This window comes from Amia ocellicauda, chromosome 10 (assembly GCF_036373705.1).
Source record: "Amia ocellicauda isolate fAmiCal2 chromosome 10, fAmiCal2.hap1, whole genome shotgun sequence".
In the NCBI taxonomy this organism is placed as follows: domain Eukaryota; kingdom Metazoa; phylum Chordata; class Actinopteri; order Amiiformes; family Amiidae; genus Amia; species Amia ocellicauda.
The window spans coordinates 31,372,115-31,388,280 of NC_089859.1; the positions used below are offsets into that span (position 1 = coordinate 31,372,115).

General features: G+C 39.6%; 2 protein-coding genes across 2 annotated transcripts; one reads left to right on the top strand and one right to left on the bottom strand.

Moving 5' to 3' along the window:
* Positions 1 to 14: 14 nt before the first annotated feature.
* Positions 15 to 7,638, top strand: LOC136759571 (integrator complex subunit 8-like). The gene is made up of 14 exons (XM_066714575.1): positions 15 to 143; positions 913 to 1,114; positions 2,856 to 2,977; positions 3,129 to 3,313; positions 3,682 to 3,715; positions 4,032 to 4,091; positions 4,183 to 4,244; positions 4,737 to 4,855; positions 5,297 to 5,400; positions 5,833 to 5,883; positions 6,292 to 6,365; positions 6,458 to 6,522; positions 6,941 to 6,984; positions 7,434 to 7,638. Exons 1-14 carry the CDS (start codon positions 15 to 17, stop codon positions 7,548 to 7,550), a joined length of 1,368 nt encoding a protein of 455 aa, XP_066570672.1. The 3' UTR covers positions 7,551 to 7,638.
* Positions 7,590 to 15,990, bottom strand: ccne2 (cyclin E2). Its single transcript, XM_066715934.1, has 12 exons — positions 15,953 to 15,990; positions 14,987 to 15,020; positions 14,772 to 14,844; positions 14,616 to 14,675; positions 13,747 to 13,892; positions 13,078 to 13,213; positions 12,555 to 12,701; positions 12,196 to 12,291; positions 10,033 to 10,167; positions 9,676 to 9,787; positions 9,311 to 9,468; positions 7,590 to 8,623 (listed from the first exon to the last, which is right to left on the bottom strand). The coding sequence occupies exons 1-12, from the start codon at positions 15,972 to 15,974 to the stop codon at positions 8,516 to 8,518; spliced, it is 1,227 nt and encodes a 408-aa protein (XP_066572031.1). The 5' UTR covers positions 15,975 to 15,990; the 3' UTR covers positions 7,590 to 8,515.
* Between the last annotated feature and the right edge of the window lie 176 nt (positions 15,991 to 16,166).

A 16,166-nucleotide genomic window follows, 5' to 3' on the forward strand; every position in this document is an offset into this window, starting at 1 on the left:
TCATCAATGAATGAATGAATTTTTCTTCCCAGTGGGAAATTCCACCAGATTACATTGGTGACATTTTGTCCATCAAGGATAATGTGACCCGAGACCTGGTTTACATTCTCATGGCAAAAGGTTTACACTGCAGCACAATCAAGGTAAGAGCAGTGTTTTTTTGATTGCCTACAAATGAGTAGCACTAACTGTGTGTAAAATCATCAGATTGACATCTGCTCAGGTCTCACCATTCTGATTCAGTCCTATTTTCACTAGTATGATTTCCTTTTTTTTTTCCTTCACGGAAAAAGTAAATTGTACCTCTGCTTTTTGCTAGTAGGGTGTGAACTTTACTAATAAAATGTCCACTGTAATGCTGGAGCTTCTGCAGGAATGCTGAGAGTACCTTAAAATTAAACAGTTTGCACCTATTTTCCTTCCCTTGTTGGTTGCGTTGCTTGTCTCTGAGGTTCACTTGTTCTCTTGATCTCTTTGAGTAATTTGTACCCTGAGGTGATTTGATTAACAATTGGTTATTCTGCAGGAAATGGTTGCCCTTAATGGATATAGTATAACTTAGTGGTGGTGTCAAACACTAGTCCTGGAGGGCCCCAATCCAGTTAAGTTTTATAGGTCATCTTAAATTACCTAGTTTCTAAAGACTGGGAACAAACTACTTATTGGTTAATAAAGACAGACTTGTTCAATTCAGGGAAACTATCTTAGGTCTGAATGGTAAGGTCCAAAACTATTTTGGAAATTTCTGCATTGGCCAAAACACCTGCTTATTTAATCCAACATACTTCAATATTTAGGCTGGACATTCCCTGGTCTAAAATCTGCAGAGCAACTCACGCCTGTGATCTGATAGCTCTCTTTAGTCATTTTTCAAGGTGTTTTTGTCTCAGTCTTGAGATCTGTCTCCTGCAGGATTTCCCTCACGCCCGGCAGCTGATCACCGCCTGCCTGGAGCTGGTGACAGAGTTCTCTCCCAAACTGCGGCAGGTCATGCTCAACGAGATGTTGCTGCTGGAGATCAGATCCCACGAGGCCGGGGTAGGCGGCAGCAGAGAGCGCCCTCCCACCGACCTGGTCAGCAGAGTCCGTGGATACTTGGAGATGAGGATACACGGTGAGGCACTCTGAGAGGACACAAGACCCTAACTTATCATAGGAGAGGAAAAGTTGTTCAATGTCCCTCCTCTTATGCTAACTAAGCTTGTAACACATTTGCACTCAATTTCATGATGGCTAGTGTTTGGGAGTGTTTTTGTTCTTTTTAATTACTCACGTACACTGCATGGCCAAAAGTATGTGGACACCGGCTTGTCGAACATCTCATTAATATGGAGTTTAACAGCCTCCACTCTTCTGGGAAGGCTTTCCACTAGATGTTGGAACATTGCTGCAGGGATTTGCTTCCATTACATTACATTACATTACATTATTTGTCATTTAGCAGACGCTCTTATCCAGGGCGACTTACATTTGTACCCATTTATACAGCTGGGCATTTTACTGGAGCAATCTAAGTGAAGTACCTTGCTCAAGGGTACAACAGCACTGTTCCAGTTGCAAGTCCAGAGCCCTAACCACCACTCCACAGTGCTGCCACATTCAGCCACAAGAGCATCAGTGAGGTCGGGCACTGATGTTGGGCGATCAGGCCTGGCTCACAGTCGGTGTAACAATTCATCCCAAAGGTGTTTGATGGGGTTGAGGTCAGGGCTCTGTGCAGGCCAGTCAAGTTCTTCCACACCGATCTCGACAAACCATTTCTGTATGGACCTCGCTTTGTACATGGGGGCATTGTCATGCTGAAACGAGAGGGCCATTCCCAAACTATTGCCACAAAGTTGGAAGCGCAAAATCATATAGAATGTCATTGAAAGAAAATCTTAATGCTACAGCATACAGTGGAACTAAGGGGCCCAGCCCAAACAGCCCTAAAACAGCCCTAGACCATTATTTCTCCTCCAAACTTTACAGTTGGCACTATGCATTTGGGTAGGTAGTGTTCTCCCAGCATCCACCAAACACAGATTCATCCCTCGGGCTACCGGATGATGATGTGTGATTCATCACTCCAGAGAATGTTTCCACTGCTCCAGAGTTCAATGGCGCCAAGCTTTACACCACTCCAGCCGATGCTTGGCATTGCGCATGGTGAAATATCTAAGGCTTGTGTGCGGCTGCTCGGCCATGAACAGTTCTTTGCTGACGTTGCTTCCAGAGGTAGTTTGCAACTTGGTAGTGATTGTTGCAACCAAGGATAGATGATTTTTACACGCTATGCGCTTCAGCACTGAACTTAACCATTCTGTGAGCTTGTGTAGCTCCACTTCACAGCTAAACTGTTGTTGCTCCTAGATGTTTCCACTTCACAATAACAGCACTTACAGTTGACACTAGCAGCACTAGCAGGGCAGAAATTTGATTAACTCACTTGCTGGAAAGGTGGCATCCTATGACGGTGCCGTGTTGGAAGTCACTGAGCTCTTCAGTATGGCCCAGTCTACTGCCAATGCTTGTCTATGGAGATTGCATGGCTGTGTGCTTGAGTTTATACACCTGTCAGCAATGGGTGTATCTCAAATAGCCAAATCACCTAATTGGAAGGGGTGTCCACTTACTTTCTGCTACTGCAGTGTTAGCCTCATGGCCAGCCCGTGATTGGAGATGAGAATTTGTTCTAGACAGACTTGTCTGGTTATATCATAGATAAATGAACACATTTCAAAACTCCTTTGTCCTCTGTTGTGAATGTACTGTTCGCTACTAGTAAATATATTATGTCCGACCCCCAAAGATCCCATCGCACAGCCGCCTGCATTGCGTTTCTCACAAGTCTTCTCCCTCTTGCTGTGCTGCAGACATTCCACTTCGGCAGACTGTTGGGGAGGAGTGCGTCGCTTTCATGTTAAACTGGAGAGAGAACGAGTACCTCACTCTGCAGGTGCCGCAGTCCCTTGTCCAGAATAACCCTTACGTCAAGGTAAAGGCTTCCTACACTGCTGGACGGCCTGTATAAGTTGCTTGAAAAAGGCCACACTGTACAACCGTGCGTTTGTTTTTGCCTGTTAATATTATTATCATTATATTTTTAACCCTGTCAGTTGGTTCACCTGTTTTCTTGTATGTTGCAGCTGGGGCAGCTCCTGGCAGCTACCTGTAAAGAGCTTCCGGGACCCAAAGAGAGCAGGAGAACCGCCAAGGACCTGTGGGAAGTGGTGGTTCAGGTCTGCAGCGTATCCAGCCAGCACAAACGAGCCAATGACGGCAGAGTGAGCTTGATAAAGCAGCGGGAGTCCACATTGGGAATCCTGCACAGGTATCTTCTGCATCAGTGCATGGTTTCATGAGCATCATGTTCGTGTTTGAGACCCAAGTGCACCTCTGTGAAAACTGAAGCCCAGTCTGTCACCATATTCTTTAGTTATCAGACTGTTCCCTTTTTAGTAAATCATTCAAGAATTAATAAGAAACATAGTATTAGCCTATCAAGTAATCCTTACCAACACAATGCTGTAGCCTCTCTCGTCTGCTTTGTCCAGAGAGTGAGAGTGGTTGAACTGTTGGGGTAACGGTGATTTAAATAATATCGCATTCCTATCTCTGCCTGTTTTGCTCTTATATTTCAGATGTTTAAAGCATACCTGTAATAGAAATATATATAACTTTTCACTTATTTTATTTTAGGAGCAAATTCGTGACCTTCATCAAGAAACTAAGGGTTGGTACAACATTGTCATCCGCTGTCTTTCAGAGCATTTGAAATCCATATACTTCCATAGTGGAGAGTGTTTCTATAGGGCTTAAGCCTATTTATGGTTCAGAAAGGCGCAGTAGGATTTTTTACTTTTCTCTTTCTTTATCAGCTTTTGAACTTAAAGCACTACTTTACAGTGTTCTTACTGAATTACAAGTCTGTCTCCCAATGTGCTCTTGACTCTTGCTTACTTTTCCATTTCACTATTTGTATTTGAAGTCCCAGTTTGAAGTATAGTGCCTTGCTTGAAATGGTGAAAATTGTTCATTGCCTTTTCTAGGAACCATTAGTGCTGACAACTCTCATCTCCCTGTTTGTGAGGCTCCACAGTATAGTGCGCGTGAGTCTTCTTTAATCAGCCACATTTCCATTAATGTTGCATCTGTTCAGTGACTAATCATTTCTGTCTGTGGCCTGTTCTTTCTCTGCAGGATGATATTGTAAATGAAGTCACTGCCGAGCACCTGTCTATCTGGCCAACAACCTTACCAAAGTGAGTGTAGTGCTGCCGTCTGTAATGATAAGGTTGTTTTATGGTTAGATAAAAGCAGTTAATTCTCTACATAAAAGAGAAGTTTAAGGTAGCATTGTTTCTTCAACTATTTCCCAAGCAGCATACTTTATAATTTATAACCATATAGAACATGTATGTATAAATGTGCTATATGTGTAAATATGTATTTTTTGTATTTATTGTAATAATGGATTAAGCAATATCGGAGTATGAAGAAATATTTCATGTTGTTTTAAGATGAACACTTCAAATTAGTGTTTGAGGTTTGATTACCTTGATCTGAATAAAGTGGTTGATTTCTACCAGAGGTCCTCCCATCCCTCATTAAAAGATTCCAGTGTGCAATATGAGAGCTGCAGGAGATTGCATTCATCTCTTCCATGAGACAATCGTCCGTGCAGTTTTGTGTTGTGTGCACCTGTAAAGAGTTCAGTAAAGCCGCTTCACCCGAGGCCTTCTCGTCCTTCCCAGCCTGCAGTCCGTGGATGTGGAAGCAGTTGCCGTGACGGTGAAAGAGCTGGTCAACTACGCGCTCACCCTGAACCCCAACAATCACTCCTGGCTCATCACACAGGCTGACATTTACTTCGGTACGTTTTCCTTTCACCGGAAGAATTTGACAGCAAGTGGGAGTTCACCTACTTCCATGATAACATGGGTTAAGATGCTGATGTCTTCTCTTCATATGAAGGAAAGGTCTCCACAAGAAACGCATCTTGCTTATAAGAAGAATAGTGTGAATGGTTTCTGCATACCTAAAATGGGTTATGAGCTTTAATAGTATAGATTTGCTAACTTCTAAAAGGCAGCAGTTCCACTTCGCAAGAACCTGGGTTTCCTGTCTAATTACATTAAATTACAAGCTGTGCTTTTGTTGCCCGTCTGCATCCTCTGACCATCACTAGGGGACTGGCTCTCTCCACTCCAGACATTGAGGTGTATGTCATTGTCATATGGCACTGGAATGCACGCCAACCTGTTCCAGTACCGTGTGGATTAGTTTGAATGTTCTCTTTGCTTTTTCTCCTCAGTGACAAACCAGTACTCGGCGGCTCTGCATTATTACCTCCAGGCGGGGGCAGTTTGCTCTGACTTCTTCAGCAAGACGGTCCCCCCTGATGTATACACAGACCAGGTAACCGGCTATTGGGATTAACAGCACGTCTCATTTAGGCTGGCGATGCGTCTTGTTTTATTCCGGTCAGTCTGGTTTTGAGCTGGTCTGTCCCCCCTCTGGCACCACAGTCTCATCTGTTCTTTCCAGATAAGGACTAAATTATGGAATGACCAGAGACTAGCAGAATGTGCCTGTGCTGTTGTGGCACGAAGGTTGCAATGAGGAGGCTGTGTGTGTATGTGTGTGTAAGGAAGCCCTGCTACCAGGAGGCTGGTTTTCAGTGATGTCTTCAGAGATTATTTATAACGTGCTTTCATGAAATTCTGTTTTAGGAAAAGATATTTACTGAGGACTATAGTAACAAATAAATGGGAAGACTTCTTAGTTAGCTTTGATGAGAATTATTTGTATCAAAAACTTGAATAAGGAAGTCTTTTGTGTTTTTTGCAGGTGCTGAAGAGAATGATAAAGTGCTGCTCTCTACTGAATTGTCATACCCAGGTAGGTTTTTACGTCCGCAGTAGTATTTGTGACACAATTCATGTGCAGGATTGTCTGAGTACCCATTCATGTGAAGACCCCAGGTTGCGTTTTGTTGTTTTTTCTTTGTGGCACCCCTGAGCACAGTGAAATGTGGAAATGAATTTCCCCTGGAGGCCTGTTACTCAGTTCCATGACCAGACTTGAAAAACATGAAATATGCTCATGCCATTTTTATTGTAACGGTTTACAATTTTGGAAATGTTCTTGATTGTTATTCCATGTATATTAAAGTAAATGTTCTCTCTTGCTCTCACAGAAAAGGAGCACAAAATACCCCAAATAACACTTCATTAAGATGGGCTCATCAGTGTATTGTGGAACTGTCTAATGGGAATTGTAGGGACTCATTTAATTTCTTGTTTGAAGGTTGCAGTGCTCTGCCAGTTCCTCAGAGAGGTCGACTATATGACTGCTTTTAAAGCTTTACAAGAACAAAGCGGGTACAGTATTATTTAATATTAATACAGTATATCTATGTATATACTACAGTATATATTTAAATGTATAATAATTTGCTTTGTGTTTATTTCAGGCATGATGCCATGGACTCCTTTTATGACTACATTTGGGATGTGACCATACTTGAATACTTGACTCGTATCCTTTGTGTGTGTGTGTGTATATGTATATATAAAAATATATATGTGTGTGTGTGAACATTTGAAGGAAAGTCATCTTATTTTTATTCAGGAAAATATAAATATGCAGCCTTCCAAAAGCTTTTTTTTTTGTGCTGTTTATATTTTATAATTTATTGTAGCATCATGCAACTAATGTGAACAAATGTACCATCCAGGGTATAATCTAAGATTTAATGATCATGACATTTGGTTGGTGCTTGCAGTTTACTTTGAATGCCATAACACAATTATGTATATAAAATATCATGCTGATTATATTATATCCAAATAATTTGGAAATATATATTTGAATTGCTTCATGGTTAAAATTTGTCCTGTATGGAGTCTTGCTCCCATAGTCTGTTTTTTCCAGTTCTTCCTTGACCTACAGCAAGATATTCACCATAAAAGAGGGGAGAATGAAAAAAGACAAATAGCTGTAAGTAGTGAATTGTTAGGGTATAATATGATTATCTTCAGATTTCAGTCACAAATTAAGCTGCTTTAATGAATGAGATGGACTGTAGTTCTGGTTTTTGTTTCAGCTCCTAACATGTTGAATTGCCCCATTAAAATTGCATAAAGATGACATAGCAGACATGGAGCTCTATCCATGTTGACCAGTAATTCAGAACAGAAAGCAATGCTCAATTTTTAGTAAATAGTATTGTCAAGGTTTGTGTGTGTACGTGTATAATAATATATTTTACACACACGCTACATATATAAATGAACAAAAACCATCACCAGTAGCTTTTTGCTTCATTTCATTCTAAATGTTCAGCACTTTAAAATTAGTGATTTTATTAGTTTTATTTTATTCTTCAGGGTCAGGTGTGAGCTGGGTCAGAGTCAGCAATGCCTATTGACCGTCCTTTGTGTCCTTAGATCAAAGCCATTGGACAGACCGAGCTGAATGCCAGTAACCCAGAGGAAGTCCTACAGCTTGCTGCACAAAAAAGGAAAAAGAAGTTCCTCCAAGCAATGGCAAAATTATATTTTTAGAATTTGTACAAATCGCCATTTTCAAAAAAAGACAACAAATAATGTATAGATATTTTATTTCATGTTAGAAAATAAACATTAAAACAAATGCATTTTGTCATTGTTTTATATACATGTATACATATTTACATAGACAAGTATATAATAAAACCTATTGCTATAAGCTTCTGAAGCTTAACCGATAGCTTAACTGGTTTCAAATGTTCTGCATCGAATCCGGATATCCCGTCCTGCTAAACTGGCTCATCCAGTAGAGGTATTTAGCAGGGGACATGATGAACCATTTGACAGCTTGGCTGTGAGTAGGAAACTCATGTCCTCTGCCCACAATCAATCTGGAAAGGCTGGAAAGTTAAGAGTCCTAAATTATAAATAATGTGCGTATTTTGAATTAAATACTTGCCTTTGGCAATGAGATTAAGTTATAGAAAGTTGGAGGTTACCTCATTTACAAATTCACACTATGGGCTAACTACATATTTACAATTAAAGACAAAGTGATAAATACTTGACATAAAACTCCCTGCACATTGACAGCAAACACTCATCGCCACTACAAATACTCAAGTCTTCCAGGAATTACATTTCTGCACAAGAATGCTCAGTTCAGTATTGCATTGCAGCTCACATTTGGGTGGAACTGATACCTGTATGGCCCCGTGCTGAACAGTCATTATTCAGATTACATTCGCTCAGACAGTGAAGCGCACGGCCGCTGTCCCAGGCAGGTATGGTGTCATGCATCAAGCATCATCTATGAACTCTTCCACTCAAGGCTCTAGGGAATTGTGCAGATTCAAGGTAATGCCTCAGAAATTCATAAACATGTTGATCATCTTCCTACACCAAAACAGTCTGCACCACAGCCTTTTAAAACTCTTCTGGCCCTTCCTTTTGTTGAGCATATTCACATCTTAAGACATAGATCCATCCATATTGGTTTCTTTCTGCAGCGGGACCCTTGTTTAGTGTGTCGGTGGCTTTTCTGTGCTCTTCGGGGGAGTCAGGATTCCTCCCAGTGACACAGGCGATAACCGTCCCAAACTTTCCTGCTGTTTCTGGTGAGCTGCACCCTGCAACAAGAATAATAGGGTTTTAAATAACACCTTTACTGTTGACAATACAGAAACCCTGAACAGGAAACAGTCATCTCCATGCACTGCATCCTCTGGATGTCAGTCTAAATCAATGAGCTGTATCTCAGAACAGTAAGCACTGCTTCCCCTTTCTTGTTACTGGCAGGTTGTAATAAAGAGCCAATTAGAGGGTCCATTACTCACATAACACCACTAGACCCCACTACCAAAGTTCACAAATATAGAGTTCTCTATATTGATAGTCATGTGGCCAGGTTTTCAGCATCTGTACATTTGCTATAGAAATTACATTGTTTTGACGAGTCCTTGTTTTCTAGTTAAATTAATGTGACAATATTGTCTATTTTTGAACATGTACCTGACAATACTTCTCAATCCCCCTTAAATGGATGTTGTACTGGTCAGGCTGTAGTGACACCTTGACACCATACCATATTATGACAATACCTTAAACGCACTGAATTTCCAATACTGTCATGTAGGAAAATACCATTCCTGTAATAAAACCTAATATGAAACTAGAAAGACTACCTACAATTTAGCTTTTCTTTCATTTCTTAAAAATCAAGATTTCTGAGCAAGTGACCCATCCTAAAAGGGAAACTCAGCCACAATGAGGATCTCAGCAGCCTTCATAATATTCCTAGTTGATCAGATACTCACCAGTAAGGATAGATAGTCCGTGTGGGTCTGGATATTGTGCCTGTCCTCGGTGGAGACTTTCTTGAACTCTTTCAGCTCTACAGTAGAGCCTTCACGGACAGTCTTGGCAAAAGGAGCCATCCAATTCACACAGTTTGATATAGTGTCCCATGTTAGACCTTTAAAACACAAGAGAATGGCACTTTGTTTTTTAAACAATCAAGGTTGTACCACAATCAAATTGTGTTATTTTTCTTTCATCAATAACTAACAATACTCCTCAGGCTTTGGTTTTGTATTGCAGGCATCATCAATGAATATGAAATCAATTCAAATAATTCAAAACAAATTCTTACAAAAACAGATTAAAAAATATAAAATCTTACCTGATACTTTTTGAACGACTTCAAAAGAAGTAAAGTGACAAAACGCTGCAGCTGCCAATATCCCATACTGGTAGTCCAATGAGTTAATATCAAGTATACACAAATCTAAAAGCTGGATAGAAATGCAGAGTATTAATACATTGAGTTCATGCACTCACATTTTCCTTTGCAAACAATATCAATACGATTTCATCCAATTTTGCAAAATCAGTCTTTGTTCATTAAATTGTGATTGCTAGATAACTAGTCAACCAGGCAAAGCACTACATTCATTGTGCTGAAGAGTAAACTGCCATCATCATCAATAATTTCTATTAGAATTTGCTATTTTACAAACCCTATCTTTGAACCACTGACCTGTGTTATCTGTATAAAAGTCTCCTGAGAAAACCGAGGTAGTAAAACGTCTGGATCATCCTTTAAAGATGCCACCTGAATGTATAGTTTCAACCATGAGATGACAGTCTCCGGGCAGAGGTTCCAGTTTAGTGCCTGAAGTGAAGAACAAGGGTCAATTTACTTCAATTCCCTTCAAATATATAGAATAAAAGGAAAAAACATGAAGTAATCGGTCAATTTGACCGATTTGGTTATTAAAATTTGAATTACTCTGTGTTCCTAAATACACTGCGCATACCCATTAGTGACTTTTCCTAACTATATGTATTAAACATGCCTGCAGCGTTTTAGCCGCATAAATAAGAAAATAAATAAGTTATAAACACATTTACCTAAAATAGCCAAAATCGGGTTATTTTGACTGGTCATTTAAATGCATAATAACTCAAATATAACCCATAATCCTGCCTGCCCTTTACAATAGAGTCCGTCTGGCGATCTCTACCTGTCTACAGTCTTTCATGTGCTTGAGACACACACGCATTGTACAGCATTGCAGGTGTTTTCTTACAGCTATAGTCAGATTGAGTGGATACAGTGATTACCCGCAAATAAACAGGGAATTGAAATGGAGATTAAAGAGAGCTCGTTTTGGACATGCGTATATATGAACATGACTGATTCAGGGCATCAGTGATACTGGGAATGACAGATCATTGGTGGGTTTGTGCCAGTGCTGTGAAAACACTGCGAGTGAAACGCAGGTCCTAATGGCACGGAGTGCTTTTACTCCACTGATCAATACGCGATCGCTACTGCAATACAGAGAGCAATCCACCAAAATAATGATTCACGGACATTATCAGCGGAGGAGCATTTATTGCGATGCTTTATTTTCGTGGAGAGTTGATCTTGAGAGGCTGTCAAAATGCAGTGTGAGGTATGAGCTCCTGCAGGGAAAGTGCAGAGACGTGTCCTGTGTGGACTGTCCTAAGTTGTCATGTATGCAGGCTAAATATATAGTAAATAGTTTATTGAAATACAAAACTTCAGTGAATAAAAAGTGTATGTTGAAAACAAAGTTTGCACGATGTTGAAAATGTTTACTTTAGTGTACAATTATGTTTTGATAAATGCAATAGTTATTTTTGAACTATAAAATATTGCTATTGAGCATTATTCCAATATTTACGTTTACACTTGTTTCATGCCGTTTTTGAGCTTTTTGCTTATTGTAGGCTATATAGTTATTCATATTTTGACTGCAGTGTGCCCGTTTAGAAAAAAGTGCGTTATTTATAGCAATAATATTAATGTTTTATGATCATATTTCAATTTAAATACTCTATTTGTGCTATGTAAATGTTGGATTTGATGTTCATGAATAAAACTTTGAGTTTTATACGATGCTTTGCCTTTGATTATCATATCGCAGCTGTTAAAGAGCTATTGGTTACAATGACTGGCTTTGGCGCTTGTAGGTAGTTTGAAATGTCGTTGCTTCTAGTGTTAAACCTAGATTCTTAAAATAATCTCCATTCAGAACTACTGGAACCCAATGAGAACCAACTTCTGAACATATTATAACTTTTCCAAATGTGTTTATATACTTAAATATGCAACCTTTAAATTTGATTGGGGAGATAGTACTGCTATACTGATAATACGGCAGAACTATTCCAATTATTCAATACTGTGCTGACTTTTTACTAACTACCATAATTGTACTAGGAATGAACGGACACGATGAATACGCTTAATAATTGCACACAAAACATCTTAATTCCGGCAGATTGTTATTAACATTGTAACTTATAGGAAGTAAAACCTGATATGGTAAAGGGAGTTCAGAATTTTTTTGTTTCTGGATGGATCTATGATCGCTTTTATTCTCACTGATTAGATGGGTATAAAAATGAACATTAGTTACTTTAACATTTTTTTAAGGGGGAGGGTGATTATACTGTAATATATTTCATACAGGAACACAGATCTGATTCCATTTTGTGTGCAAAGCATGCATTTAAATTATGAATAAAACTCCTCAATTGTCCGATTGCTTATTTGTTATTGGAATCTCCATTATTAGGAGGAATGGCTCTTAATTATGCTCCTCCAGAAGGCCATGGAATTCTTCTGGTGTTTTAACTCCTACAGATAGACATTACGAATATGTCATACCTTTACAACAAACAGTTCCATGTCTAGGATGTCTTCTTCTGAACAGGCACCATCTGTGACATATGCAAACTCATGCAGCTTGGGAGGGTAGATTTCCTAAAAGCAGAACAACACAAATGTCACCCACAGACTATGCCAAGTTTTCTACTAAGCAATATGCACTTGGCTAAAAGACACCAATGAAAGAGGAATGTGGGAGGAAAGCAGAGCATGACTCAACAATGAGGTGGAAAACAGAAGGAAACGCTAAACATTTTGTCTCCAACCTCACAAGAGTACCACTGTATAAAACAAAATGTGGACCGCCACCATCGTGTAGCACCCTGACCATTCAACAAATCGACAGTGGAGGACATTACCTCTATTTTGGAGGCGATGAAGAGCGAGGTAATGCCGATGAGCTGCAGCCTGTTCTTGTTGATATTCTCCTGTGTCGACATGAAGCGGTCAAAGAAATCTTGGGCCAGGTAGAAGGTTTCTCGGTGGAGAGTGTACACCTCGCTTACCTGAAAGATTCACAACATAGGAGTCACTTCACAGACAATTTACTTACACGGAGGGGGGGATCTCTTTAATGTTTTGCTTATTAATCATTTCCCAGCTATGATCACTTGCATTCAAGCACATTTTAATTAATAGAACTTATAAGAGTATAATCAGTAAACCCTTATAGACTGCAATACAATGTACACATTTTATAAATGCACTGCAGAAAGCAGACATTAGAAATATTTTTTTGCATTAAAGGAAGTGGGAGGTGGGATTTTAATTATTGAATTCAAATGTCCTTCAATCTACTGCCCACAAGTTCCTATTCTTTTTTAAATTGAGCTACAGAGTGTCTATTGCCAAGATGTCTGGAGAGTTTGAATCCATTCGCACCTCCAAAAGCCAGTCCAGCAGGATTGCTCTCATCTTTGGCTGTAGCTTTGGGTGCTGGGTGAGGAAGCTCTTGTCGTGGACGTACTTCAGCTCCTTATTTAGCATCTTAATCCAGACGTCCTCCGAACTGCCCCAGCTGCGAATCAAAAACCCAGTCAACTCTGACACATTTCACCCCTCTCATGTGCAAGTCCTGGACATTTGGAATAATACTTTTCTAACCCTGAACTTTTGTTCCCCTCTGCAGCTATGTAGATTATATGGATGTGAGGGATTGTTTTGGTTGTGCCGTGTGCATCTTTACTTCTAAATATGATATACAGGAATGTTCAATGTAATTGAACTCCGTCACAAATTGATAAAGAGTTAAAAATCTTGATAAAATAACCACGGCAACATTGAAAATTACACTAACTAAACAAAAGAATAGAGATAAAGCAATTAAAAGACTGAACAGAATTTGAAATGGCCCATAGATTCTTTAGCCCAACACAAAGGAGAGGTGTGCCTTTCCAACACCATTGTCTCAGACGGGAAAGTGTTAATGGGGCACTCAAGTGATACAAGTAAAACAGCACAGTAACCTACAACCCCCCCCCCAGACACCTTTTTAACTAGATTAAGACCTATACAAGGTAAAATTACAAAAAAGACAAGCACTGCACCTACCTGAGGCATGGCAAAGGCGAGGGCTTTATGAAAAGATTTTTGAATCTAAACTGCTTGAAACCAGACAGATCCGTAGTGGCCTCCATTTCTTTGTGGGGGGTTTCGATGAGGATGCATGGGCTGCCTCCTCCGGGTGCCCAGCGGTTCTGCAAGGGACAGCGTTTGAACCACATTATTGGTTTTCTACACTATGCAACTGAAAACCATAATCGAATGTGAAATATGGGCTCCATTTACCCATCTGTATCACCTGAATACTGTCAAATCACCTTCCCCGCACTGAAAACATGCTTATATAATGCTTCAAATGTAAATTTAATAAGAACCCTTTACTTGGGAGGTGTTTACATAATAAAGGTAATTAAATAATACACAGTGACAGGGAAAACAATGCTTTACTGTGGCTAACACACTTAAGTTCTACTTAGTAATCAACTCATTCATTTTTGAACAGCAGATCTAATTTACAAGTTAATGAACATGTGATGGTGGATCTTCGCGTTTAATGATCCCTGGATCCCTGGTATTAATAAATACAGGAACAAAGCCTGCGATCTGATTAGGATTAGGCGGGCAAGCAGGGCTGCTATGGGAGGGACCAGTCTGGAGCAGCGGTCTGCGCCCAGTAACCCACTGACACAATTATTGAACAAACTGCCAGCTGCTTTGTATGTAACCCCCATTAACGCCTGAAAATGGCAGCAAGGGCACAATACAATGATTGCACATTTCCTAGCGCTCTGCAATGCTGAAACTACATATACACACTCATGCTATTAAGGTATTAAGGTAGCGACTAGTTTTATTACGGTTACAACAAAGTCTCCAAACCAGTTCATGGCATTAATAACCATTTTCAAAGTCTTTACCTGGATCTCATAGCTTTGTTTTATGGTGGCTGCTACTCCAGGTTTCCTTTTGTGGCAGTCCTGAAAGCAAGGACATCATCATTTAAAAACTCTCTCCCCAGATTATGATTTTGGCCGTTAACAAAGCTTTACACATTTAAAAACACAAACTCTAACCTCCGATTTTCTTTTTCTGGTGACCCTGGCTCTGGGTGCGATTGCATTTTCATTTTTAGCTTGTAAACGACCACTGCAAAACAAAACAAACAAACAAACAAAAAATCATCGATTAGCCTTTATTAGCCCATAATTGAGTCTGTTCAAAACGTGCCGATATTGGGAGGGATGCATCAAAACGCCACCTCTCCAGAACAATCCTGTGATCATCTTACCTGCGCCTGGACATCCTCGTAGATGAGCTGGTTTCTGATAGGAAAACACAATAAAGTTATTAGAATAGGCTCGGTGGGCGATAACTATTAAAACAACGAGTTATTGCGTTTCAAAACACTAATTTGTATTTATAATCTTTTAAAACATCCGTGAGATGTGAGCATTTCCCATTTAAATAGTCGAATATTATTTCAGTCGTAGGCCATTTACGGCGGTAAAGGAAAGTAGTGACGAGTCTGTAAAGACCTCCAGTTACTTCACATGAAATAGCCTCGTTTCGTATAATTTCCAACAATAACATTAAACTGCTTTCAATTTCCATACTTTACTTTAGTAGAAAATGTATAAACATGTACAAATAAATAACAGGATACTTGATATTTTTTACATTTTGCAAACGCCGGCTCCGCGCCAAATTATAAGCGGGTAGCGAAAGGATTGGACCTTCTCTGTCACGTATGTTGAGCCTTCCCTCCAGGCGAGCAACACAGAAATAGCACAGAAATAGCTCCACATGCCCTCCTTACTGATGTGAATAACATTTTTTAAAATACGGCATTTTAAAATATATTTCAATACAAAATTCCCATGCAAAGTAATAATTTCATTTTGCCACGTCCCTCCAAAAAGTAGTCTATGCAAAACATACATATATCATACTGAAACAAACGATTCATACTACATATTAGCGTTTTAATAATAGCAGATGTATCGAAGCAATATTTGAGTTCCTGCAAATTAAAATGTGTATTGGTAGGTACTGTAAACTATGATATTAATCCCCCTCCCCCCAAATTAGTTAGCTAGCAATACATGAATTCTGCAAATCATTTCAATTTCCTTAAACGACGATCCTGTAATCCTGTACTCACTGGATAACCCGTTTTAAGTATAAAAATGCAATTGTTAAACGAAGCAATAGTATATAAAATAGTGCAGCCGGTGTCCTGAGCTGCAGCCCTTACCAGAAAAGTGAAGTGAATGCATCAGCTGGCGCCGGCGCCAAGTCTCTTATATCTACCAACACACAGCTAGTGCGCATGTGTGCCTTCGCATACTATTACGATAATAATGCTTTTTTTTTTTACATTACCGATACCTTTTTAAAATCAGATTTGTGATGTAGTGCACACATCGTTTACACTTTTATATTCGTATAAGAAGTGGTACATGTAAAAA